This window comes from Notamacropus eugenii, chromosome X (assembly GCF_028372415.1).
Source record: "Notamacropus eugenii isolate mMacEug1 chromosome X, mMacEug1.pri_v2, whole genome shotgun sequence".
Taxonomy (NCBI): Eukaryota; Metazoa; Chordata; class Mammalia; order Diprotodontia; family Macropodidae; genus Notamacropus; species Notamacropus eugenii.
In genome coordinates, this window is record NC_092879.1 from 76,051,364 (window position 1) to 76,079,022 (window position 27,659).

The 27,659-nt window shown below is 42.2% G+C and overlaps 1 protein-coding gene across 1 annotated transcript; it reads left to right on the plus strand.

Annotated features, from left to right (window-relative positions):
* The first annotated feature begins 341 nt into the window (after positions 1 to 341).
* LOC140516134 (putative P2Y purinoceptor 10) lies at positions 342 to 26,936 on the plus strand. The gene is made up of 2 exons (XM_072627113.1): positions 342 to 487; positions 25,733 to 26,936. Exon 2 carries the CDS (start codon positions 25,781 to 25,783, stop codon positions 26,816 to 26,818), a length of 1,038 nt encoding a protein of 345 aa, XP_072483214.1. The 5' UTR covers positions 342 to 487; positions 25,733 to 25,780; the 3' UTR covers positions 26,819 to 26,936.
* The last annotated feature ends 723 nt before the right edge of the window (positions 26,937 to 27,659 follow it).

The window sequence follows — 27,659 nt, forward strand, 5'->3', positions numbered from 1 at the left end:
TAGGTGCTTGAGGATTGATTATGGTCTGAACAAGAATTCCTTCTACAACATTCCCAATAAGTGGTTATTCAGTCTTTTTTTGGAAGACTTCCAAGGAGAAGGAGCCCACTGCCTCTGATTCAGTCTATCCCATTATGGGTAGCACTAATGATTAGGATCTTTTCTAAACATTAAGACTAAAATTCCCTCTGAAACTCACACCCATTGCTCCTGGTTCTGACCTTTGGGGCCAAGCTGAACAAGGCTAATCTCTCTTCCGCATCCTTGAACACAGCTTTCCTGTTGGTTCCTCTCCATTCCCCTCTCTGTACCCCAAGCCTTCTTGTCAGCCTAATCACGTCCAGTTCCTCTGCCCGATCCTCATATGGCTGCAACTCTTAGCCACTACAGGATCCTGGGCCCCTTTGCCAGTCTGCTGAAGCCGATAGACTCATTTTCAGAATCAGCGTTCGAAATCATTGACGGAAATGCTAACTTTCAGTTAGAGGTGAGTGAAAAAGAAAGATGTCATTTTTCTTCTCATTTAAATTCATGAAGCCCTTGGAGGCCCATTGACTTCAGGTTGAGAGCGTCAGTAATATGGCAATCTACCTGTTGTTCTGTAGATGTTTTGCAGCTCATCATTGTTGTTTAGTTGTTTTTCAGTTGTGTCTGACTCTTCATGGCCCCATTTGGGGTTTTCTTAGCAAATATACTGGTTTGCCATTTTCTTCTTCAGTTCATTTTACAGATGGGGAAACTGAGGCAAACAGGGTAAAGCGACTTGCCCAAAGTCACACAGCTAGTAAATATTTGAAGCCAAATTAGAACTCAGGAAGATGCATCTCCCTCATTCCAAGCCTGGGGCTTTATTCACAGCACCACCACTGCTGATCAAGGTCCTTCCTCATCTGTGGTACCCAGAACACAGTACTCCTGCTATGATGTCATAATGACTGAGGGCAGGAACCATTGTCATGCTTGACTTTGTATCCCCAGGACCTAGCACAATTTCTAAAAGCAGTCAGGAAAGACACTGGATCCAGACTGCAGTTTGTTTTGTTTTGGTTTTTTGGAATGATCAAAGATGACTTTATAAAGGTTTTTTTTCTTTTGGTGACTTCATTCTAAATATACAGAATAAAAAATGGTGCCAGCTCATCTGTGAGGCACCAGCCAAATTTTGCTTGTACTGTCTTAAAATGTAAAAGGCACCCCCGAGGTGTGCAGTGCATCATAAAATGACATTTTTTTCTGGGTCGGTGAGGAAGGAGGGCTGGGCAGGATGGAATATTAAATATCATCATGATAGACATGCAAGACTTATCCAATCTATTATCATTCATATATATTTTGATGATTTAGAAAAAGAAAATGTCTACTTATAGCATGTCAAATAAACTTGATATATGAAAAAAAATTTTTTTTGAACGAGGTGACTTGATGTCTCTAATTATACTGCTGTGTGTTTATTTTGAGATTAAATAAAAATGACATTAAATGCCACACACCTTCCAACTCAGAAAACCCAACTCAGACTGAATTAAGAAGACTATATACCTTAACTTTACATACAAGTCTGTCATTAAAAAGTATGGACTAATTGCTTTCAGAAACAAAATTTTTCTTCTTTCCCACCTCCAACCCCCTAGAAAAAAATTATTAGTTTGGAAAATGGTTGATTTTTTTTTTTCCGTTTCCTTGTTTACAATAGTACCAATTTATTTTATTTTTTTTTAATTTTTTTATTTTTTTAATGTTTAACAATCACTGCCATACAATTGCGATTTTATCCCTCCCCACCCACCCCCCACTGCCTCCCTCCCTCCCCACGACTGCATACAATTCTGTATAGATTCTACATATACTTTCCTATTGAGTATATTTTCACTATAGTCATGCTATGTAGTCAGACTAAGATAAATGAAAGAATCCGTATAACAAATCAGAACATGATACACAAACAGATACACATACACAAACATGATCTGCTACATTATGTGAGTGACTTCCATATTTCTCTCTCTGAGTGTGGAAGGCATTTTGCCTTGAGGTCCCCCATTGGGATTTTTTTTTTTCAGAAGTTCTTGTGTTATTACAAAAATCTAAGTCTACCAGAAAAAACTCTCACACACTGTGGTTGTTGCTGTGCATAAAGTTCTCCTGGTTCTGCTCCTTTCACTCAGCATCAGGTCATATAAGTCCTTCCAGGCCTCTCTGAAGTCTTCTTGTTCATCATTTCTTATGGCACAATAGTACTCCATTACATTCATATACCATAATTTATTCAGCCATTCCCCAATTGATGGACATCCCCTTGACTTCCAGTTTTTGGCAACTACATAGAGTGCTGTTATAAATATTTTTGTACATGTGGGACCCTTTCCCATTTTTATGATCTCTTGGGGATATAGTCCTAGTAGCGATATTGCTGGGTCAAAGGGTATGCACATTTTTGTAGCCCTTTGGGCATAGTTCCAAATTGCTCTCCAGAATGGTTGGATGCGCTCGCAGCTCCACCAACAATGAATTAGTGTTCCAACTCTCCCACATCCTCTCCAGCATTTATCATTTTCTTGTTCTGTCATGTTTGCCAATCTTATAGGTGTGATGTGGTACCTCAGAGTTGTTTTGATTTGCATCTCTCTAACCAATAGTGATTTAGAGCATTTTTTCATATGATTATAGATAGCTTTAATTTCTTCCTCTGAAAATTGCCTGTTCATATCCTTTGACCATTTATCAATTGGGGAATGATTTGTATGATTATACATTTGGGTCAGTTCTCTATATATTCTAGAAATGAGGCCTTTATCCTCGAGCTTAGCTGTAAAAATTTTTTCCCAATTTACTACATCCCTCCGGATTTTGGTTGCATTGGGTTTGGTTGTGCAAAAACTTCTCAGTTTAATGTACTCAAAGTTATCCATTTTGCATTTCATAATGCATTCTATCTCTCCTTTAGTAAAGAATTCTTCCCTTCTCCATAGATCTGATAAATACACTATTCCTTGCTTCTCCAATTCAATAGTACCAATTTAAGTAGATCCCATCAATTATAGTTTCTGTGAATGGGCAAGTAAATTGTATCTCTTGGCCTCATTTGGTTTTTTCCTCTGAGTACATTTGCTCCTGGATTTGCTTGACATAGCTTTGTGCCATGGAATTGATGATGGGTAGGATAAAGTAGCAAGCCACAACAGTGACTACATTTTCAAATATCCAGGACAACCAGTCTTCCCCCTGTGGCATACCTTCCTCTGTCTTGTGGTAAAGCTTCGGCCACTGGGTCTCCAAGTACTCTTGGAAAGGTTTCTGCAAAGAAGTACCCAGACTGGGTACAGCCCTGTAGGTAGGGTACAGCTGACGAAAAAGAAAACGTTTGGAGAGAAAGCAAAAAAAGAATTTTTAAAGATCTGCTCTACTTACCACCCAAGCTTAAAAAGATAAAAGGAAAGAAAAATGAAACTATAAAACACAGAAGAAAGATGAGTTGAGAAAAGCCAAGGCACAAAGAGCTGATCCTGTAATCTTTCTGAAGAGGAAAAAGTTCCCCTTCCCCACAAAAAGGGGTGAGAAAAACTCCTCCCAGAAAGTGATTGTGAGAAAGAAGGAATAGGAATGAGAGAGAGAGAAAGAAAGAGAGAGGAGAGAAAGAGAGAGAGCAGACTGTAGAGTTTTAAATGTCAAGTTGAGGCATTTGGGTTCTATCCTGGAAGCCATTATCACCAGCCTCGAGGGAGCACCTTCAGAGTCATAGGGAGAAGACTTAGCCAGAGTCCATGCCCACCTGCGAGCCAGTTCTGGAAGCTGAAGGAGGAAAGCAAAACTGAAAAGAATGAATTGGGGAGGAAGAGTATAGATGGCTGCTATGGACCCCCTCAGCAGGTCCTGCTTTGTGCACTGTCCTGTCACTGGCTGTGCCTGGATTACGTTGGTTGAAATCCCCAGTTCTCTCCCATCACTATAACTAGAGGAGCTCAAAGTCTCTTCTAGTCCCTGAAATGATAACAAGCCTCCCCTCCCAAGCCTGGTCTACTTGATTCATTCACACACTCCTGGGAGAGAAGGCATTTTCTGTAAGCAGGAATTTGGACCATACATTCTACTTGCATTCACTTTCGGTCAATCACTGAACCAAAAAAAAAAAAACACAAACCCATTTCTAGAGTGCCTTTGCTGTGAGGGTATCATACTTCTCGCTAAGGAGGTTACAGCAATGTGTGCTTACATAGAGATCACATGCACGCATGCAAATGCACACCCCTTATTTTTGCCAGTAGCATCCTTTTGCCAATGACCTAGGCTTGGACTCAGCCTTCCCTCCTTTACCACACCCAGTCAGTCATATTGATTCCTCTTATGCAACGTCTCGGATGGATGACAGCAGCTTACTTATCTATAGTGTCTTACCTTTTGCAAAGCAGTGAGTAAGTTTTTTGTGGAATGTAACATTAATATGAGTCAACAGTGTAATAAAGGTGACCAAGCAAAATTCCAACGTGAGTGGTGTTGAGAGCAGCATGGAGTCCAGGCCTAGGGAATGGGCTGATAGGCCCGCAATTCTTGGCCCCGCCCTGGCCACGTCAGGAGTAGAATGTTCAGTTCTAGGAGCCACCATTTCAGAAGGGCATTGTTCAGTTGGGGAGTACCCAGAAGGGGTCAAGAGAGACAGGGAAGACCATCAAAATTAAGCCATGTGAAAGCTGGTTGAGGGAACTGGGATGTTTAACCTAGAAAAGAGAAGACCTACGGGGAGGGGGAGCACAGTAGCTATCTTCAAGGACTTTGAGTTGTCAAATTAAAGAGGATTTAGATTTGTTCTGTTTGACCTTAGAGGGAGAACTTGGAATAACGGGTGGGAATTGCATAGAGGCAGATTGAGGCTTAATGCAAGATGGAGAAATCCCAAACAACTTTCTTACTGGACCTATGGGAAAGCAGAACAGGCTCCCTTGGAGGATAGAGCTAGTTGACTACTTTAAAGGGATATCATCGAGGAGTTATGGGTTGGACTAGAAATCAGGGTTTCTTAAACTTTCCCATTTGTGACCCCTTCAGTGCTTCTTAAACTGTGCATTGCGACCCCAACCACACCATTTAAGAAGTGCCAGACCAGATGGTCGCAGACATCACTTCTAACTTGCCATTCTGGGACTGTCTCCTGGTTGTCGTTTTATGATGGGCCATCAGGGACTGGCACTGAGCTCTTTTTTCTTTTCTTGGGAAGGAACAGGCTGTGGGCAATGGTTGCTCACACTGGAAGTAATAAAAACCACCCCTTCCACTTCTCCTTTCATATTCATTATGCCATGTAAGCTTCCTCATAATCCAGGGTGGCAGGACACACAGCATTTCTATGGTCTCATAATGGCTCTGAGAGGTACAAGTATTAGTATTTGCATTTTACAGATGAGGAAACTGAGGCTCAGAGAGTGTAAGTGACTTGCTCAGCATCACACAACTAGCAAGTGTCTGAGGCCAGCTTGCTGACTCCCAAGTCCAACATTTTTTAGCTGCCTAGCTGGTCAGGGCCAAAGGTAAGAATGGAAACTTGGATCCGGAGACTCCAAGTCTAGCATCCTTTTTTTTCTTTTGTACTATTGCTGAATTTCCTTTTTTAAAAGTTTATTGTTTCCCTTTGCTTTTTTACATTAAAACCATTTCCCCTGAACATCAACCCCGCCTCCCCATCACTGCTAACCCCTAAATTGAACCCTTCCATGTAATAATGAAAAACATCCAGACAAAACATTTAGACACAGACTGATTTCCACAGTCCCCCACCTCTCCACTGAAAGAAGAAAGGAGTGCTTCACTATCACTTCTCTGGGACTGAGTTGGAACATTACAATTAATCAGAGTACCCACCTGCATGGCAGCCTGTAACCTACCGTATGGTGAGATCGTATGTGTGGATGTATAGAGAATTGTACTTCCACAGCATGAAAAATGCTTTGAGAATTGATCTCATGATAAAAGGCATCTTTGGAATGATCAATCCATACATGAACTGTTTGCTGTGCGCAGCAAATGAGAATGGAATTTGCTTGGATGTACATAGACCCATCAAAAAGGCACTGAATCCTGAATAGAATGAGGAATTTATATTAAAGTAAAATCAACCATAACTGCTTTGCATATTCACTGCACATACTTTTCTCTGTGATTCTATTTGTTTTGCCCTTCATTAATTCATGCATATTTTCCCACATTTCTCTGCTTTTAAATGGTTGTCATTAATGTATTTTATATTTTTTATATTCATAAACCACAGCTTGATCCACTGTTCCCCCAATCAATGGGTATTCACTTGCATTTCCATGTTTTGCTACCACAAGAGTAGTTCTAAATATTTGTGGAGAAGTGGGACTTTTTCCTGTGTCTGTGACCTCCTTAGGGTGCATCCCCAGCAGTGAGATTGTCAGATCAAAGGCTCTGAACAGTTTAAACACTTTCTTACACAATTCCAAGTTATTTTCCAAAATAGTTGGACCAATTTACAACTTTACTAACAACATATTAGTATACCTATCTCTACCCATAGTCCCTCCAACATTGACTACTTGTGTCTTATAACATCTTTGCATTTTTGTTATTACTAGTGATTTAATACAATTTTGGTTTTGATAGTTTATAATTCTTTTTTATAATGCTTCTTCATATCCTTTGATATGAATGGCTCTCCATCTTACATAATTGTTACAATTTCATATATATATGTATATATATATGTATATATATATATATATATATATATATATATATATATATATATATATATATATATAATCTTAGGGTTTTTCCCTAGACCTGATTTCATCATTGTGAAGAATTCCTAATGTAGAAATTCCCTTCACCAATCCATCAACAACTCACCAATAATTTATAATCTTAGAGAATTGACTGCATCACTGAAAGGGTCGAGACAGTCAATATGTGTCAGATACAGGGCTTGAACCGTTACTGACTTGAAGTTCAGCCATGGTTATTAGGTGGTGCAGTGGATACAGTATAGGACTTGGAGTCAGAAAGACCTGAATTCAAATCCTGCCTCAAATACTTACTAGCTGTGTGACCCTAGATAAGTCACTTAACCTCTTTGTGCTTTAGTTTCCTCATCTGAAAAATACGGATAAAATAGGGAGCTATGTCCCAGTGCTGTTATGAGGGTCAAATGAGTTAGTAGATATAAAATGCTTTGTAAACATTAAAGTACAATATTATTGCTTGCTATTATTGTTGATATTTATCATTATCTTAGCTATCAGACTATGATTAGATATTTGACACAAGAATTTTTCTTATTTGACCATTTATTTTCTTATTCTAGCTACATTGATTTTATTCATGTAAATGATTTTTAATTTTATATAATCAAAATCATCCGCTTTTTCTATTTTTATCTCTTCTATCTCTTATTTGGTGAAGAATCTTCCCCCTAGCTATAGTTGTGAAAAGTACTTCCTCCCAACCTCCTTTAAGTGATCATTTATATTTAAATCCAGTATCCATTTGGAATTTATTGTGGAATATGGTGTAAGATGCTTGTTGAAACCCATTTTCTGCCAAACTACCTCCCAGGTTTCCAAGCAGCTCTTGACGAATAACAACCCCTTCCCTGGTAGTTTGTGTTTCTGCATTTACCAAACAAAGGATTATTGCATATCATTACTTATGGGACTTGCTTATCTAGTCTGTTCCAGTTCTATTGATCTTATTTTCAATTTTTAACCCAGTACCAAATAGTTTTTACGATTACTACTTTGCATTATACTTTGAGACTAGAAATGTTGTCTCCCCACCTTCCTTCATTCTTGCTTTTAAAGAAATAGAGTATTTCCCTTGGTGTTCTAGATTTTTTGTTCCTCCAAATGAATTTTTAAATTATCTTATCTAGTTTTATATCATGTGATAATTTGGCATGACACCAAATTGATAAGATAATTCATATAAGGCATTATATTGTGAGACCTAATTATGAACAATGACTCTCTACAAATATATGTCTTCCTTTGTTTCTTTGAAGAGTATTTTGTATCTGTGTTCATATAGTCTTGAACATGTAAGTTGACTCCCAGATACTCAATACTTAAATGTATTGATGAACTCAATGCTGTGGCCATTCCCTCTAATGCAGAGGTTATTAATGCTGGCATCCATGAATTTGTTTTTTTAAGTATTTTGGTAACCATATTTCAACATAATTGGTATCCTTTGTAATTCTATGTGTTTATGCATTTAAAAACATTGTTCTGAGAAGGGATCCAGTATACACAGGTGATTAAGAAACCCTGCTCAGTTCCCTTCATGCCTGACCACGTAGTATACCTCTTCACCATATCCTCCTATAAACACATGACAGGGGGCCATCCAACATGTTGGGGTCATTACTGTTGAGGATGCCAGTGGTACCCCTTCACTTATCTCTTGCTCTTACTAAATGACCAGCTTGTCTTCCTTTTCATGCACATATTTCTTTGATGGCATTCCTTACTCTGGTTCTTGATTTTCAAATAATAATATCTAGCATCTAGATAGCACTTTTAGGTTTGCACCGCTTTTTACCCTTTTTACAAATATTACCTCTTCTGATCCTCACCACCACCCTATAAAGTAGATGCTATTATTCCCACTTTACAGATGAGGAAACTGAGGCACAAAAATGTTAGGTGACTTGCCCAGAGTCACATGGCTAGTGTATGAGGCAGGATTTGAACTCAGTACTTCTTGACACCAAAGGCAATGCTCTATTCATTGCACAACTCAGCCCACCTCAACATTTTTTATATTTGGTAGTTATTGTTAATGGAATTTATTAAATTTCTCTTTCTAGCTTTTCCTCCTGGTTTTTGGTAGTACTTGATAGAACTATCTATGTTTTTGTGGATTTACTTTATATCGTGTTACTTTATTGAAGCTATTGTCTTGATTTTGTGAATCTTTGGGGTTTTCTAAGGAACCTATCACACTGTATACAAATGGGGATGAATCTATCTCCTTTTGGCCAAAGTCCATACCTTTAATTTTCCTCCCCTTCCTAAGTGCTATAAATCTATCTCAAGAACTAGGTCAAAGATTCATGAGGAGAGGAGCCATCTACCACTTTCTATGGCACCAAATGACCACATCTAGACACAAACTAAAAAACTGCGTCTGATTCATGAAGATCAAGACAGACAATATGATAATAAGAGTGTGGGTGTATATTCCACAGGAAGCTCTGTGCTTTTTCAATGCACTCTTTCCAAACCCCATGGCAAAACAGATGACTTCCTATCATTCAATAGAAGCAGTGGCAAAAGGATGTAATGATATGTGGAAGGACAGTGCCTATCCAGTCTATCTACCCATCCCTAGAGCTACATTTGGCATGTAGAGTGCCTGGGATTCAGTGTCCTTCAACCTTTGATGGCCATGGGTTTTCACTCAGAGTCATCTGGCTGATTCATCATTTCTGAAGTCACAGATTGCGAAACATCAAGTACTGGTAAAAATGAGCAAGTAAGGAGTACATGGGATATGGAAGCTTTTAGAAAATGGTAGGATGTGGGTAGGCAAGGAGAAGAAGTCAGCCCAGTATCAGTGTGCCACAGGGGAGCCTTATGGATTTCAGTGAGGCCCATAAACTCCAGGGTTTTGGGAACCGTCCCAGTGTTCGCCAAGTCCTGGGAGCAGGTATGAGGATGAAAACCTACTGTGGAGAATCAATCTAAATCCTAATGCCCACTAGTTGTTCGTTATAAAAGCTTAGCATTTTTATTATATTCAGACTTTTTTTGGTAAACTTTTTTGGTGAACTTTCCTAAGTTCTTCATTTTAATAATACATACTTTAAACATTCAGATTTGGCCAAGGCAAGACTGAAATGCTCAGACGTGGCAGGGAACAGTCAGATACTCTGTTTCTGATTGAGGGCATACACAAATCATGGAAACTATGAATTTTATGCGAAGCCCAAATTGGTGTTCTCTTGCCCACAATAACCTCGGAGACGATTGCATTCCCAGACAACTGAGTGATGCTGACAGAGTTCTTTACCTCCTATTCGAGGTGGACAGTTTTGGGTTTTTTTTTCCTGTTTTGCTGAATAAACGACGTTACTTCCTCTCGGAGCTGCACAAGCCTGCAGTTCACTACAGGATATCTGGGTAGAGAGGGTAAGGCTCTTCTTGACTTTCTCTTGATACCTTAAAAAAATAGACCTTCCCAAAGCTGCATGGTTTGAAACTAGTGTATGTTAGTTGCTGCTGCTTCCTTCTGTTTTTTTTTCTTTTCTTACCTACTGGAGGATATTTTCTCATGGAAGACTGGAGGCTCCAGGGAGGTAATATCTATGCATGCAGTACATTCTCTCTGTAAGCGTAAGTGGTTAAAATGCTCAACTAATATTGGCTGCATGTTTTGCCTAAGGAAATGGGACTGTCTGGAGAGAAAGTTCTTTTCTCTACGATGTAATTGACATGTAATTGACATAGACCAGGAGGCCAGCATAGTTAAAATAAACACTGTTCCTCTTAACAAGCCCATGTAACAGTTCAGTTTGAGAGCATGGTTGATTAACAGTACTTTCCGAGAAGCAAGAGAACAAGCTTCCCCATAGAAACTTAAATCTGATGTTTAGGAAGAAGTCTTCAAATACTGAAAGCCATTTTCATTTCTAGACTCTGTCATTTAAGAAAGTTCATGATCGGCATTTTTCCTTCCACTGGGGCATTTGAAGTGGCTGCATTCTGGGGTGGGGCAGCAGGGCTTCAAATAGCGAACAGATTCTCACCAAGCTTTAGAGTCCCAGCTGTCAGATGGCTGTGGGGCTGATTCTCAGCTTACCCTGAGAATTTTCTTCTCCTATATTTATAAGTTGGGAGTATGGGAAACATTTTCAGATGAGAATCCAGGGCTCGCCTGCCTCTGATGAGAAATTCCTTTCATTTTCCATACTGGAAACATTCAAATAGACTCTGTTCTTAATAGTGCTAATTTCACGCTTGGAGTGTGACTATAAACTCCCAAGTGGTACAGGGTATGCAGAATTATATATGGTACTATTTGTGGGGTCACAAGCTTTATTGTGAGATCACTGAAACCTTCTCATACTTTGGGCTTTTCATGAGAAGCAGCTGGTGCTGGGGAAATGAGATATGGGAAATGAGATATGGACATGGAGTTGGATTCAGAGGCCCTGGGTTCAAATCTTGGTTCTGACAATCATAAATCGCATGACCTTAATCTAGGCTATGTGACTTTGGGCAATCCCCTTCACCTCTCTAGGCCTCAGTTTCCTCAATCTGTTGAAAGAGGGGATTGGACTAGATGGCCTTTTAGATTTCTAGTTTTAAATCTCTGATCTCCAAGTACTTGGGGGCAAGGAGGGAACCTTAGAGATCATCAAGTCTTGCCCTCTCATTTCATACATTGAGGAAACTTGAGGCCCAAAGAAAAGGCACTTGCCCACATTCACATGATTGGTTAGAGAGAGAGCCAGGATTTGATTCTGCCTTCTAACTCCAAGTCTAGATTTCTTTACCTCACCTTCCTACTCTGTCAAATGAGGGGATTGGACTAGATGATCTTCAGAGGTCCCTTCCATTGTACTGTGAAACCCAGAGTTTTTATATGTACTGAAATGGTCCAGGATGAGATTTTTTAAATCTTCCACTTTCTTTTAGTGAGTATTAGTACAGTAAAGTGGGTCATTTGGCATTTGAGGGTCAAATGTTGAATCAAGGAAGGAATAGAGCTGCCTTCCAGAAACCCAATCCGAATGGAACAGCTGTGTGCAATGTGAGTATGAGTCACCCTGCAGCCCTCTCTACACCACAGCCTTTGCCAAGTGGGCCCCTGAAACCTGAGATCTGCAAATCTGCTCCACCTAATCTCTATGACCACAAGTCCAGGTGGGGCTCTTCCTCCATCTGAGGGTGATTCAGAGCCATTCAATCAAGCTGGGGAGCAGCTGGAGGGTCTAGTCCTCTGGGCACCATCCGGAGGGATTGCTGAGGTCAGCAAAGTGCCCTTCCCTGACCTTGATCCCAAAGAAATCTCCCCTAGTGAGGAAAAAAGAACCCAGTTTAGCAGACTCAAAGCCTCCAAAAGGGCTTCCTGTGCTAGTCTGCACCCATGGGTGGGCTGGCTTCCCAACTGTTCTGTCCTTAGGCCTGCAGAAGAGGTATCCCAAGGAACCCTCCCCTAAATCCTCCCTACCGCATATACTCCTGATCCTTTGCTTTCCGCAATGATAAAGTGGGTCACAAATTTGGACTGGAATACCCCTTTGGGAACGTAAAGGCCAATCATTTTATAGAGGAGGAAACTGACGCTCATAGAGAAGATAGGATTTTCTTGAGATCAATCATAGCCCACTAATAAGTGACAGAGTCAAGATTCCCACTCAGGTCCTCTCACCTCCAAATCTGCTCTTTCTATTACATCATGCTCTCCTGCAGGACCAAAAGGAAGACATTATCAAGCAGAGGTTTTGAGACACTTGATCCAATCCCCTTCATTTTACAGATCATAGAAATGGAAAAATGGGGACAAACTGGGGAAAGGATTTGCCCCAAATGGTGGAGTTCGTCCCTGAACCTAAGTTGCCCAACTCCAGATCCAGTCTTTTGCCTTCAGACCACGTTGCTTGGGCAAGGCTGTTTGCTAAGAATGGAAAAGAATGTTTACCTGTGGGATCTGGGTAACCATGTCAACATACTTCCCACCAAGGCCAGTCTGTTTATAGGCAGCTGTTTATAGGATATAATCTCAGGGGTAACAAAATGTCTGCCCCAGTGCTTGAAATTCCAACATTAAAGAATAATTCCTTTAGGGCAAGGAGTTTTCAACTTGGGATCTGTGAACTTTAAAAAAAATGTCAATAACTCAATTTCAATAACTTGGTTTTGATACACTAGGTTTCCTTTGTAATCTTATATATTTTACTTTATGTGTTTAAAAACATTTTTCTGAGAAGGGACCCACAAGCTTTTTCAGAGTCCATGACACCAAAAAAGTTAAGAATTCTTACTTTAAGGCAAATGTTACCCTCTTCTACTTTTAAAGCACAGATACCTCTGACTTGGGAAATTGTCACTAACTTCTTAGAGGGCAATTGATCACATCAACTTCCTCCCAATGGCAAAGTTTGGGCAGCAGGAAGAGCTAACCCCTTCTTGTTATAGGAGGGTAAACTAGATCAGAGAGAGGAAGGGACTTGTTTAAGTTCATGCAGGTGATCATTGATAGAGGTGGGAGCCCAAGTCACAGTGTCGTTCTGAAGGATAGAATGCTAGACTTGGAGTTAGGATGACCTGAGTTTAATCTTGCTTCAGATACTAGCAGTATGCATGACCCTAGATAAGTCACTTAAGCACTCTCAACCTCAGTTGCATCATCTCTATAATGCAAGAGTTGGACTAGTCAGCTTCCAAGGGAATTTGGAACTCTGTATCTATGATCCCAAGATTTTGGAGCAGTCACATCCACTGTGCTTCCTACTACCCCACACTGCCTGCCCATCACCAAACCCCAGGCATGACCATTGTGCAGAGGTGAAGCATAGTAGGTTCTTGACGTTAGACTGGCCCACCATCTGCAGCAGCAGTGGCTAGATGAAGCCAGCCGACCTTTCAAATCTCATTTCCTGAGTGTCTTGCTCCAGTGCCCCTCTTCTAACAGGAGGTTCAGTCTAGCAATCACAAAGGCAGAGCATGTTTTTCTGAGAGGCCTCCTGGGGTTTCTGTGATTTTGCTTCAAAGAAAGCAGCTGATCTTTCGTTAAAATGGAAGCAAAGGAGAAACCCATTTGCCAAGGGTGGCCCAGCTGGCCTGATGAAGAGAACAGCATTTGATTGGCAAGACCTTGGAGCTCTCCAAAGGGTCTCTCTAGGACTTCGAAGGTGGGCAACCACAGAAAAACCCTTCTTGACCTGTTTTCCCAGTGACTTTCTCTTTCCTCCAGTGTGGCTCAGCAAGGCCAACCTCATAAATAGGTGTAGTGGGTGGCTGCCTACATAGTATGATTTGGAAAGCATTCCAAGTCTCCAGGATCATCCCCTGGACTATTACCATAATCTAAAATTCTTAGGTCCATAGAAGAATCATAGGGTTAAGAGCTGGGAGGAATCCTTACAGACCATATAGTCTAAGAATTCTTAAACTAGGATTTGTGAACTTTAAAATATATATTATATATACATATACATACATGTAGATGACACTATTTCAATGCCATTGGTTTTCTTTGTAAACCTGCGTATTTTATTTTATGCATCTAAAAATATGATTCTGAGAAGGCACCTAGAGGTTTTTACCAGAAAGGGTTCCATGACACAGAGGAGGTGAAGAAGTCGTTCTGTGGTGCCCATTTGCCTCTTATGGGGTTGGCTTTATCACATGCTTTGGTTCTCTATTGGGGGTGCTAACAACCAGGACAGAGCCCCCTGGTGGAGGGAAGGAGCCGGAGACAGACTTGTTATCCGTGGATTTTCCCAGGGCCAGCCCTGCTTCTCAGCAGCTAAGGCATGATCCTCCCTCTAATGGGGATCTTTTAGCAACGATATAAATCAGAATATAATGAAGGCCTAATTGGCTGGGACACAGATGCTAGGAGTCAGGAAATTTGGCTTTCAATCTCCTCTAGCTGAATCGCTTCTCCACTGTGGGATACTATCTCCTTTTATGGAAAGTGAGGGCTCTGAGCAATCACCAGAAGATTCTGGTTCTTTGAAGCTCATGGTAAAGGAAAACCTTAAAAACAGTAACCATGCAGTATCCCATTACACACAGGATTGAGAGTAGAAAGAGATCGCAAACTGCTAACCTCTGTGAGCTTCAGTTTCCTCCTCTGTTGGACTAGACGATCTCTATGATTTCTTCTAGATCTAAGTCCTATGACCCAACTCCGTTCAACATTTTACAAAGGAGGAAACTGAGGCCCAAAGAGGGTAACTGATTTGTCCAAGGTCACAGAGATAGTAAGTGACAGAGCTGAGATTTGAACACAGGTCCTCTGGCTCTTATCACTGGACCCCAAATGCTTTCCCTCCATTGTTCCACTATAGAGGAAATGGCCTACCCAGGCACTCAGGAGTAACCCTACCCCACAAATAAAGGGGTCTCTTTAGTTCTAATGCTCTCATCCTCTCTCCTTTCCGGGGTCCCTGCTTTCTGTCTGGTTGTAGCTTGACCAAACTGTCCAGGCTAGGCTCTAAGGAGCCCTGGAAGGATAGCTAGCTAGCAAGCCTCAATAAATGCCAAAAGGGGTCAATGCAAGTTCATCCATGTGGGTCCCCAGTGGAATAGAGTTGACCCCGTGAATGGCCTGTGAGACCCAGGTCAGTGGGCCTGGAGTGAGAAGGAAGTAATTACATTCCATGTGCTAGCCTTATGGTGGGGAGCCCTGGATTTTATCTCTTCCTGCAGCTGTGAAGCAAGTCAACCCAGCCTTGGAAAAGGGGCTCTTAGGGGCCTAAAGAGCTATTTGCTTCTGAACTTCTGCAGTGTGAAAGGTGCAGCTCCTGCTCTGTCTGGGCCAGAGCTTGCTCTCCCATGTAACCTGTTGGGCACGTAAGGGTAGGGAAGGCCAAGTTCTGGCTGGATAGTGATGACCCAGCTCTAGAGACCCAAAGTATCAACAAGGGGCTTTTTTCACAACACTGATTTGAACGTCAGAGAGTTGTCCTCAGCTTCCAGATAGATCCTCTGCCCCCTGGGCAATGCTGCTAAATATCATTCAAGCTTTTAAAATGCAGTGTCAAATAGTGGTTCAAGTGCCAGTCCTGGAGTCGAGAAGATCTTAAGTGTGTTTGAATCCCACTGAAGTCAGTGCTCACATGACCTTGGACAAGTCTCCTAACTTCTCAGGAACTTGGTTGGGCACAATGACCCCTGAGATCCCTTCTAACTCTAGATCTAGAATCATCTGATCCAATGTGTATATGTATGTATGTATATGTATGTATACATGTGCATGTATATGTGCATGTATGGTATGTATGTATGTATATTTGGTTCAAGAAGGAACTTAGAGATCATCCAGTGAGTCTGGAGCAAGGAAAAAGTTATTACCTCCTACAGGCATTCTATACTGTCGAAAGGGAGCCAGTGCTTGTTGACTCAAGTAGTCCAACCTCTTTATTTTATAGATTAGAAAACAGAGAGCCAGAATAGAGTGCGACCCCAAAGTCTAACAGGTAATCATTGTTCATATTTCAAGACTACTTTAAAGTTTACAAGCTGTTTTGCCAACAAGACCCTTGCTAATCTATTTAAGTGCTATTACTGTATCCAGTTTGCATTTGAAGAAACCGAGGCTCCAAGAGGGGAAGTGACATACCTAAAGTCTCACAACTAGCAAGTTGCAAAACTGGAATCTGACTCCCCCACCCTACCTCTCACTTAAATGACCCTTGTTTGAATTCAGTTCAATTTTTAAAAATTGGATTAAGCACCTACCATGTACCAGGCAGGATATGTGCTGAGAGAATACAGGTACAAAAATGAAATAGTCACTGACCTCAAGGAGCTTTCTTTCTATTGGAATTTAGGAATAAATCAAGTATCATGGAGGATTCAGCTAAGATGGATGTCCTTCCAGTGCCATGCCCGTACCCCAAGTCTTCCTGACTGTTAGTGTAATTGGAAGTCCACAGTCTCAACTCTTTGTTGCCCCTGTGCCCATCCTCTACTCTCACTGATCATGGTCCATAGTGGACATTCCCTTCTCCTCACTAGAGAGGCAATGTGCTATAGAATGGACCCTGGATCCTTATGCTCACATACAGTGTGAGAGGCCCAGCCCCTGCTCCCTCTGCACCATAGTTCACTCTCCGATGTCACTCATTGGGCATGCTAGGGTAGGGAAGGAAAAGATAGGGCTGGGTACATCTGGGGCCTTGAGCAAGCTATATGTAGTCTCCCTATTCTTCTTTTTCCTCAACTATAAAATGGGGAGGTAGCATGGAAGTAAAATGGAAACTGGAAATATAATGGAAACCAGCCCGGGCTTAGAGTCAGGAAAGACCTGAGTCTTAACTCCCATACCTCCTAGCCTTGTGACAATGGGCAAGTCAATTAGCTTCTCTGCACCTCTGTTTCCTCCTCCATGGAATGGAGATAATAACACTTGGGTAGGGAAAATCCTTTAGAAATTCTAAAGCACCAAAAAATGGAAGCCGGTGGTGATCCACAGCTGGCCATTGTACCTCACAGGGCTATGGTGCAACTCACATGAGATCATGAATATGAAAGTGAAATGGAAGGGAAGGTTGTTATTTTCAGTGTTGGAAGAACCAAGAGAGCCCACTCACAGCCTGTTTCTTCTCATGAAAGTAGACTTGGGTGCCAGTCTCTAATGGCCCAACACAAGCCACAGTCAGGAGACTTGTTGGCTTCCTGTGCCCAACAAGTCTTTGGTAAAAGGCACTGAGCAGCTGCCCAGAGTCCTGCCTGCTCCTTATTATAAGATCTTTTACTGCCTTGGAGAAGGGCTAGAAACTAGAGGATGTAGGCTCCAGTCTAGACACTCTGCCATCTATCTTAAAGCTGTTTGCAAACCCACTATTTGAGGAAGGGCTGAAGGTTGCAGATGAGATGAATGGGGCTTTCAACACAGGCCTTAGAAACCCTGGAGAACACAGATCTGAAACTGAATAGAGAGCTAGAGGGGCTATTTGGAAAGAGCTCATGTACTATGGTGTAAGGTTAAACTCCGGGTCCTCAAACTTCCTTGGGTCATAGAATCAAAGGATTTAGAGTTGGAGGAGACCTTCTGAAATCATTTGGTCTAATCATCATACTTTACAAAAAAGGAAACTGAGGCCCAAAGAGGGGAAACAACTTGCCTAAGGTCTAAGAGGGGCCCAAGCCTTTCAAATGGGAACTTCAAATTGTGACTCAGGGGCTGCTCTAGGAACTTCACCTGCAAGAAATGCTCTCATGTCCTGGGACCTGGGAGGTGTCTGGAAGCTTTCTGCAAGTTATTTTCTTGTTTATCTGTTGGGGGGCAGGTGTTGGACATTCAATACCAACACCACTCTGTGCTTGCACGACTCAAGACCCTCTCCTCAGACCACCAAGCTCTAATTTGCTGAAGATTTGTCAAAGGCTAAGTAGAATAAGCCAGCTGCTTAAAGGCAGAGAATATGTTGTTTCTGTCTCCACATGCCCCAGTGCATAGCATAGGGTCTGGCACACAGTAGGCACTTAAAAATCCTTGTTGAATTACATTGAAGGAGAGGCAGCCCCTGCCAGGACTTCCTTTTCCTCTTTTCACAGACACAAGTCTGACCTGTAAGTGAGCTGTGCATTGTTGGGTCCTGTGTATATAGGCATGCACACAGCTGATCTGCTAATGTTAGAGCTAACAAAGGAAGAGCAGGCCCTTTTTGGAATTATTCTTGGCAACCCAGAATGTACCCATATGTCACAGGGATTCTTTGTGCTTGAGAAGACATGCTTGCTCCCTGAATCTAGGTCTTGGAAGGGACCCACCCGAGGGGCCATCAAATGTAGTGCATATCCGATCAGGACTTCTGTCAGTGTCTCTTGGCCTATATTTGCAGCCATCCACTGATGGGGAGCTCACTGCTTCCTGAGGCAGCCTGGGGCCCTTTGGGACACTTCAGATCGTTATTGTTAAGTTGGGGATTTTCTTCCCTTTACATCAAGTCTAAATGTGCCTCTGCAATTTCCACTCATTGTTTCTTATTCTGTCTTCTGGGGCCAAGCCAACCACCACTGATCCTTCTTCCACATGTGAATGAGTCCTAGCCTGCTGCCTCCCCTCCCTCTGAGTCTCCCCTCCCTCAGAGTCTCCTCTTCTCTAGTCTAACCGTACCCAGTTCTTTTGACCAGTCCTCATCTGGCACAATGTCTGGTCCCCTCAGTAACCTAGGTCCCCTCCTTGACACACTCTCTAGCATATGGCCATGTCCTTCGTGCACTGTGGTGCTCAGAACTAGACACAGTACTCCACATGGACTTTGACAAGCACAGAGTAGAGTGGGCCACATCCCCCACTGCCCCCACCAGTTCTGGTCACTAGGCCTCTCCACGAAGCCTGAGCTGGCTTTCATGTTGTTTGCCACATTGCACTCATATGGAGCTTGTGGTCTACTAAAACTCCTGGGTTTTTTTTTTTTTTTTAGTAAACTGCTTCTAACCAGGCCTCCCCCATCTTGTACTTGTGAAGTTGATTTTTTAACACCCAAGGTCAAGACTTTTACATATATGCCTATGAAATGGCACCTCATTATATTTGGTCTCTAAACCACCTGTATAGCTTTCTTTTTTTCTACAACAATCTGGTTGGGAAAGACTGCCTTACACCTCCCAGATGTTCTAGACAATTACTAAATGATCCCTTTGAACAGTAGCAGCCTAGAACCTTAGTTTCCTGGGTCAAACAGCTCCTTGCTGGCTGTGTGACCTTGAGCAAAGCACCTCCCCCCTCTAGGTCTGTGTTCTCATTCATCAGATGAAGGGGGTTGGACTAAATGCTTCAAAGATTGTCGAAATCCTGACCGACTAATGGCTCTGGGTACACTTTTTATGTACAGTACTTAGGACATGCCTAGCCCCGTGGTACTCAAGAGAAGAATGAGTTTCAGTCCTGCCCTCAGGAGGCTTGCTTTTGAGGGAGACAAGATCAGTACCAGTGCCATGCTAGTAAAAGACAGTTTAGCATTGAATGATGAGGGTCATACGGATCCCACTTGCTGTCAGAGTGTAGAGGACAGGAGAAAATGAAGGATGGAGCAGCCAAGTAAGGCTTCCTTTGGGAGGCAGGTTTTATATCTAAATCAAGGATCAGGTTTGAGACTTCAAAACCACCACCTCACCTTAAATTTTCAGGGCCAAATTCTTCCTCAACCTTTAGTATTAGAGATTACTAACGAGAAGCTTACTTCACCTCCCTGTGCCTTGGTTTCCTGAGCTGTAAAATGAGTGAGTTGGACTTGATAAGACCCCTGGTTTATTATCAGCATGTGCAGAGAGAGGGTGAGCTGAGTGGATCAGCACACCTGGGGTGAGCTGGGAAGGGGAAGGGTCACTGGTAAAGCTTGCCTCCATGGTGTTGCCACACCTAAGCACACCCAGACCATTCTAAGCATTGCCTATGATACCTCTGTAGAAAGCAGTATCTTGAATAAGTTGCTTTCTCCATCTAGGTGTTAAATGGTTGGAATAGATGGTCTCTAGGCTCCTTGCAGCTCTTATAGCCTATGATAAATGCTTATCTCAATTTTATTAATTATTATTTATTAATATTATAATTATAATATAATTAACATTAATATTATTAATATATTGTACTTGTTCCCATGATACTGGAGGGGATCCATAATCCTTGCTCTGGACCATTTTGCCAGCAAAGTTAGTGATCAAAAATTGGGCCTTGGGATATGTTGGGAAAACTGACCTGATTCCTACATGATTTTAAAAAATACAGTTGAAAGGGACTGGTTTCATCCAGTCTAACTCTCCCATTTGACACATGAGAAAACGGATGTTCTGAGAGTTTCTAAAAGTCACCCAAGGAGTTAGTGGCAGAGGCAGCTTCAAACCTGGATCCTGGGACTCTACTTTGACATGATACCGTATGTGTATGTATGTGTGAATAATAGATAAAAATAAAGATAAACCTACACACATGCATGTATATAGAGGCATAGAAATATATACATATGTATATGTGTATGTGCACATATCTACATATATGTATATGCACACATGTACGTGTATATATATATATGTGTATATTAAAGAGACTAAAGTTTTGAGATGTTGCCTTCCTATGGTACTGTGGACAAAGTATATGTCCAATGGATTTGTATTTAATGAATTAATGGTTTAAGAGTTTCTGAAAAAACCCTAGAGAGGGGTGACTTAATGGCTAAAGATGTGGCCTTGGCCTGGGGCAAAGCCCCACCTCTGACATAGACTGGCTATGGCCCTGGACAGGTCACTGAACTTCTCGGTGTCCCAGAACACCCTATAAAGCTGTCAGTTTCAGGGAAGGTATGGAACTGCAGTGACAGAGGGAGTTTCTTTTGCAGATGAAATCATAAGTCTAGTCCTTCCCCCCCCCCTTCCTGTGCCACACAACACTTTAGCTCACTCTGCTAAAAAAAGAAAAAAGAAAACGCATTAAGAGTTGATTTGAAAGAAACTCCCCAGGATACCCTGCAAAAACTTCTGTTCTTGTGGCTACAAGGGCGTTGGCACTTCTCAAAACGACTTCTCCTTTATTAGAGAAGATAATTATTCATGGCTTCTCTTAATGCCCACAAATGAAGCCATGAACCATGGCTCACTTGTGACATCTGGTGGACAATCCAAATAGCACAGTTTAGTGGCACTGCCCTTAAATTCCTTCCCCATACACTGCGTGGACTTCTGGGGGTTCATTTATTTATAATCCTTCCACAAATATGTTTATTGAGCGCTTATCTAGTCCGTTTTAAAGATAAACTGAGGCCCAGAGAGGGAAAGAGAATTGTCTAAGGACATATGCAGGTTATATTTATCCTTAATAGCTTCAGTCATAGAGATAGGCAGTTGGTAAGATCATGATTTTCAGAGCTGGAGGGGTACTGAAATGTAATCTAGTTCAAGCTTCTCATTTTGCACGTGTAGAAACTGAGGCCAAAAGTGTAGAAGGGACTTGCCTCAAAGTCACATAAGTAATGAGCTCTTGAACCAGTGCCAAACCTGATATTCTTCCAGTTTTAAAAGCCTAGAATCCAGTGACTTCAAGTTGAAGACATGTAAGTGACCTCTGGTCCCAGTGAATTTCCAATCCAGATGCCACTAGACATACAGACTCACATCTGGGATCTAGGATTTCATCATTGTGGACACTCCCTCCACAACCCCAGATTGCAGCCCTTCTATGCAGATGGGCTTCTGAAATTGACGGGGCCAACCAATCAAGTCAATGTTCCCTGAATTGAACTAGGCCAGGGGTGGGGAACTTGTGGACTTGAGGCCACATGCAGTCTTCTAGATCCTTAAGTGACTGAATTGGATTCAGTCGAAAGGCCACACTTAAGGATCTAGAAGGCCACATGTAGCCTCTAGGCTAATCTTTGTGTGACAGACATTCCAGCTATAGAGGATCTGCTGAAGCCTGTGCCCCAAGAGCAGTCACTTCTTCCTCATGCCAAGGCATCAAGGGATCTAAGGATGAAGGACGTTAGTGAAAGAAAAGGCACACACACAGGAAGTTCAAAAGCAGCAGAAAGTAGGGTCTAAGTAAATGCAGAATGATGGGAGCAGATGCTCAGCACTCCTGGCTTACAGCCAAAGGTGAGATCAGTGGGGTTAGGTTCATCCAGGAAGGTGTTGAGAGCAGATGGTTCTTGAAGAATGGGTAGGAACTGTGCAGGCGGAGACAAGGTTAGGAAGGCATGGAGACTAGAAGAAGATGGGAGGTAGACTTCCCAGCTCCACCACTGGCTGGTGGGGCCCAGATGTTCACCTTTCTGACTTGTGGTTTCCTCCTTTGTTGAAGGGAGACAAAATATCTGCTTTCCTCATTGTGCAGGTCATTGGTGGGGAGCCACTGAGGTATGTGAAAAGGCATCTAGAAGACGTAACAGTTCTCCCTAAGGTATTACTGTCGACCTCTTCCCCCTTCCTATTTTTTAATCTAATTTTCTTACCAGTTAACCCTTGTAACGATAAATAAGTCAAGCAAAACATTCCCACATTGGTCATATTTAAAACTATGCTGTCTCATTCTGGTAGGTAGCCTCCTTCATCCTTAGATGCTAGGCTTAGAATCGGGAAGGCTTGATTTCAAATTCTGCTGAGTGTCCCTGGGCAAATCATTGAGCCTCTCTGTGCCTCGATTTCCTCATCTGTAACATGGGAATAATCAGATCATCTACTTCACAGGGTTGTCATGAGGGTTAATTGAGATATGATAGTACTTCACAAAATTTAAAGCAACATAGAAATGCTGGCTATTATTAGTAGTGGTTGTTCAGAGGGGTTTATTTTTAAATTAGAGTTTGGAAGTCTTCATCACGATCCTGTAAGGTAATTGCTAGAGGTGGTGCTATCCCCATTTTCCAGATGAGCAGACTTAGGCTTAGGAAAGCGAAGTGACTTGTCCAAGGCAGGATTTGAACCCAGGCCTTCTCTACTATACCCTCAGCACGCCCTCCACTCACACAGTATGAGCACAGGCCTCCCTGCATTCTGGCCTTCCATGGATGCTTTTATTTCTCTAAAACCCTATGATAGAATCCTCCCTGTCCTGAGCAGAAATAAGGAAACATTTCTGGACTATGTTTGACACGACTGTGGCCTTGGTCAGTCTGGTTGATCCAGTAACACCTCTGGCTTCCAGAAACTAAATGCTCAGGGAGCTTTGGTCAATGGTCAATTCAGTTACACGGTAAATTCCCTTAAAAAAAGTCAGGTAGGCCAAGTTTTTATCTGAATTGACTGGTCATTAAATTGGGACAAGAGGATCTGTCCTGTCAGTCGCTGCCCAAGGCCTTAAAAGATGCCTTAGATGGAAAGTGAATGAACTAGGACTGTATTCACTTGGAAACTTTGCTCTGCAACTTAGAGTCACTGTGGGCCCCAAGTGAATTGATCTTCCTGGGGGGAACCTGGAGGGGAGTCCCTCCAGACCACAGCTGAGCAGTCTGTCCCCAGGCCCATACTGTAATGATGCCAGCCCGTCTTTGGAGAGCTAGGGACCATCACCATGCATTGGAAGAGGGTCAGGAGGGGGAGAGATATAAGCCTATTGGCATCGTTAGGCAAAGCAACCAGCAGATTGGCTGAAATTGCTCTCTTTCCAGTTGTCTCTGTATCTGTCGAGTAGAGAGATGCGACTTCAGAGGGCCTCCAAAGAGACATTCTTCCCTCCACAAGCTGGAGGCATAGCAGAGCTAATGCAGACTAGGTATTTCCTTGACATCTCAGTGCCTCCTCGTTTTAAAGCAGTCTCACTTTCTTTTAGTTCTCCCCAGTTTTAATTCTATTTGCAACCAATAGAATATTAATTTTGTTAGTAGTTATAATAATATATTAAAATAATAATTTAAATCAATTAATTAATAGAGAATATTAATATACTTTCACTTCTACAAATTAAAGAGGCAGCTGGGTGGCACAACAGATGACGTACTAGACTGGGAAGACCTGAATTCACATCCTGCCTCAGACAATTGCCGTGTCACTCTAGGTACATGGAATTAAGCCTCTGTCTGTCTGAGTTTTCTCATCTGTAAAATGGGGATAATAAGCTATATAAATGGTAGCTATTACAATGATCTATAAAACGTTCTATTCCTAGCATAAGAAATACTGGGGGAATTAGAACTTGGCCTTCAAGCTTGACCCAAGGAAGAGTATTGACGTTGCCTCTGGCCCTAAACACTCATAATCAGGTATTCAAGGATACTATCGACAAACCATATTATACATGGAACTGTGCTTAACCTAGAAAGAAGAGTGAGGGGTTTGGCATCTTCATCATAGTAGGTACTCAATAAATGCCTGGACTGTAGACCAGAATTCCATACTAAATGGGCTCCAGAAGCACTGGTGGGACACATTAATATAACTGGATGCTTGAGCCATCAGTCCGCCAGCGGTCACAACCAGTCAATGGCAGAGAAAGGAGAAACAAGAAAGGTTCTGCCTCCATCATACAAATATAGGGTGTCAAGCATCATCCCAAACATCACAAAGCTTTAGAATCATGGAATTTTCAAGCAGGGAATGAAGTCCACTGCTGCCATGGAAACAGAGTAGAGGAAACTCCTCTATTTCCTGAGGGCTCTCCTGTAAGTAACTGTGGTGGGAAGGGGGAGGTTTTGTGATCCCTGTAACCCTGGTGTGAAGTGGGGAGGCAGTGTGATCCCTGTAACCCTGGTGTGAAGGGGGAGGTGGTACAATCCCTGTAACCCTGGTGTGAAGGGGACAGGTGTTGTAATCCCTGTAACTGTGATGTGAAGCAGGGAGGAGGTGCGATCCCTGTAACTGGTGTGAATAGGAGACAGACTTCTTGGTACAGTTCTCTTTCTAGACCTTTCTGGGTGGGAAAGTGCCTCCAAATGCCTCAGTGTGGTGACAGCCTTATGTTCAACTGAACTGAACCATAGCTGTCTCAAAATCTGGGAAAGGGACAACATATTGCATGGAGCCAGGGGGCAGAACAAGAATTTGTGAGTACACTAAGGGAGACAGATTTTGGTATATGGACTCATAGAGTAGAAAGGGAACATAGAGGTCATCTGGTCTAACACCTTCATCTTACAAATGAGGAACAGAAAACCTGAGATGTTCAGGGTCTTACCTAATGTTGTGAGCAGAATCAGTCAGAACTTGAATCCAGTGTCTTTGACTCCAGTTCTGACCCTCTTTCCACTGTGCCATACTGACTAAAGCATGAGATAGGAGGATAGACAAGATGAGTCTAAAAATCTGTGAAACAGAATAATTCTCCAAAAAACTTTTCAGAGTACAGTCCTTAGCATCTTATAATAAGATGTATACTAGAAGAAGCCTGGTGGTGTCTCTGGAATAAAAATAATCTCTGTTTTTATATCCTCTCTGAGCTTGCTTCTCTTTTGTGCAATGGGAATAATGCTGTTTGTACTCTCTACCTCATGAGTTTGTTGTGGGGAAAGTGCATCGGAAACCTTAATATGCTTGTGAAGTCAGTTATTAACAGTGTAGGCACCCCTAGATATATATACAGTGGACTGATGTTACCTTCCCCTTGTTTTCTGCAGATCTTTTTTTCTCATGTGTTCTTTACAGAAGCAACATAAATATTCAAGATGGAAGGGAACAGTACAGAAGTAAATTGTACTGGTCTTCACCTGCCATTCCAGTACTCCCTGTATGCTGTCACATATATCGTGGTCTTCATCCCTGGCCTCCTGGCCAACAGTACAGCCCTCTGGGTCTTGTGCCGCTTCATCAGCAAGAAGAACAAGGCCATCATCTTCATGATCAATCTGTCTGTGGCTGACCTTGCCCATGTGCTCTCGCTGCCACTGAGGATCTATTACTACATCAACCACCACTGGCCCTTCCCAAGGTTCCTGTGCCTTCTCTGCTTCTACCTGAAGTACCTCAACATGTATGCAAGTATCTGCTTCCTGACATGCATCAGTCTGCAGCGCTGCTTCTTCCTTCTCAAGCCCTTCAAGGCCCGAAACTGGAAGCGCAGGTATGATATGGCCATCAGTGCCACCATCTGGATCATTGTTGGGGCTGCCTGCTCACCCTTGCTTGTCATGAGAAATTCCAACCTGGCCAACACCTCCAATGAGACCTGCTTTGCCGATCTTGCAGTCCGACACATCAGCATGACTACCTCCATCGCCATGATTACAGTAGCAGAACTGGGAGGCTTTGTGATCCCTGTTGGCGTCATTGCCTTTTGCACCTGGAAGACGATGAAATCCTTACAAGACTACCAAATGCCCCCTCAGAACAACAGTGAGAAAGAGAAAGCCTTGCGGATGGTTCTGATATGCGCAATGGTCTTTTTCATTTGTTTCACCCCATACCATATCAATTTCCCAATCTTCATGATGCTGAAACAAGACCTCTTTTCCAGCTGCTCCTTTATGAAAAGTATTCTGTGTTTCCACATAATTTCTTTGTGCCTTGCTAGTATGAACTGTTGCCTTGACCCTCTGGTGTATTATTTTATGACGGCTGAGTTTCGGGATCGGTTGTCGCCCCGTGGCCTCGTGAATGTCGTGTCCCGTTTCACATCCAGGAGCAACAACTTTGGCTTTAATCGCAGACAAGATGAGGTTCAAACCATTACATTTGAGCTGCTGGATGACTTCAAGTCAGTTTAATCCTATTATGAGCAAGCAAAACATATCCAATTTTGCACGTTGATGAGGATTGACTTAAAGAGACATTGTCACCTTTCAATTTTTCTTGGAAAATACTATTAAAGAAAAATAAAAATTGTCTGTTGTGTTCACATAAATACTTATTGATCTGAAGAGACAGACAGACAGAGAGAGAGAATGAGAATTTCTTTCCTTAATCCATTTTGCATATGGTTGCCTGATGAATTTTAGGTATTTATCTTATCACATCGCTTCCCTACTCAAAACCTTCAATGGTTTCCCATTACTTAATGAATAAAATTAAAACGCCTTAGGCTATTGTTAAAGGTCCTTCCTGATTTGGTTCCAACCTATTTTTTTCAGCTGTATCTCCCACCACTCACTGGATGCTTCAACTAAACCGTACAACCCTGCACTCATACATCACTGTGTCTTTTCTCATGCCATTTTCTCTACATGTAATTCCTCCTTTTCATATCTAGCTGATGAAAATCTACCCCATATTTTAAGAACCAGTTATAATGTCACATGCTCCATGAAGTCCTGTGTTATCTTTCCAATCAGAATTAATCTCACTCTTTCCTGAACCCCAATAAATAGCACTTTGAGCTTTGCTGTTGCAAGTGTTACATTCCACCTCAGGTTATAGCTATTTGCATATAGTTCTTGCGTCAGAGCCACCTTCTTGACACAAATATCACTGATACACTTTGGAGAACTTACTTTTCTGGTTCATTATCCCACTGAGATAATCTAGGACCTTCAGCATCTGGCAACCCCCTGTCCCATTTTGGAACTGTTATCACCATTTCCCCTTGCAAGCACATGGGTTCACAAGGCC

Coding starts and splice junctions, on each gene's coding strand:
- LOC140516134 (XM_072627113.1), top strand. CDS start 25,781: ATGGAAGGGAACAGTACAGAAGTAAATTGTACTGGTCTTCACCTGCCA.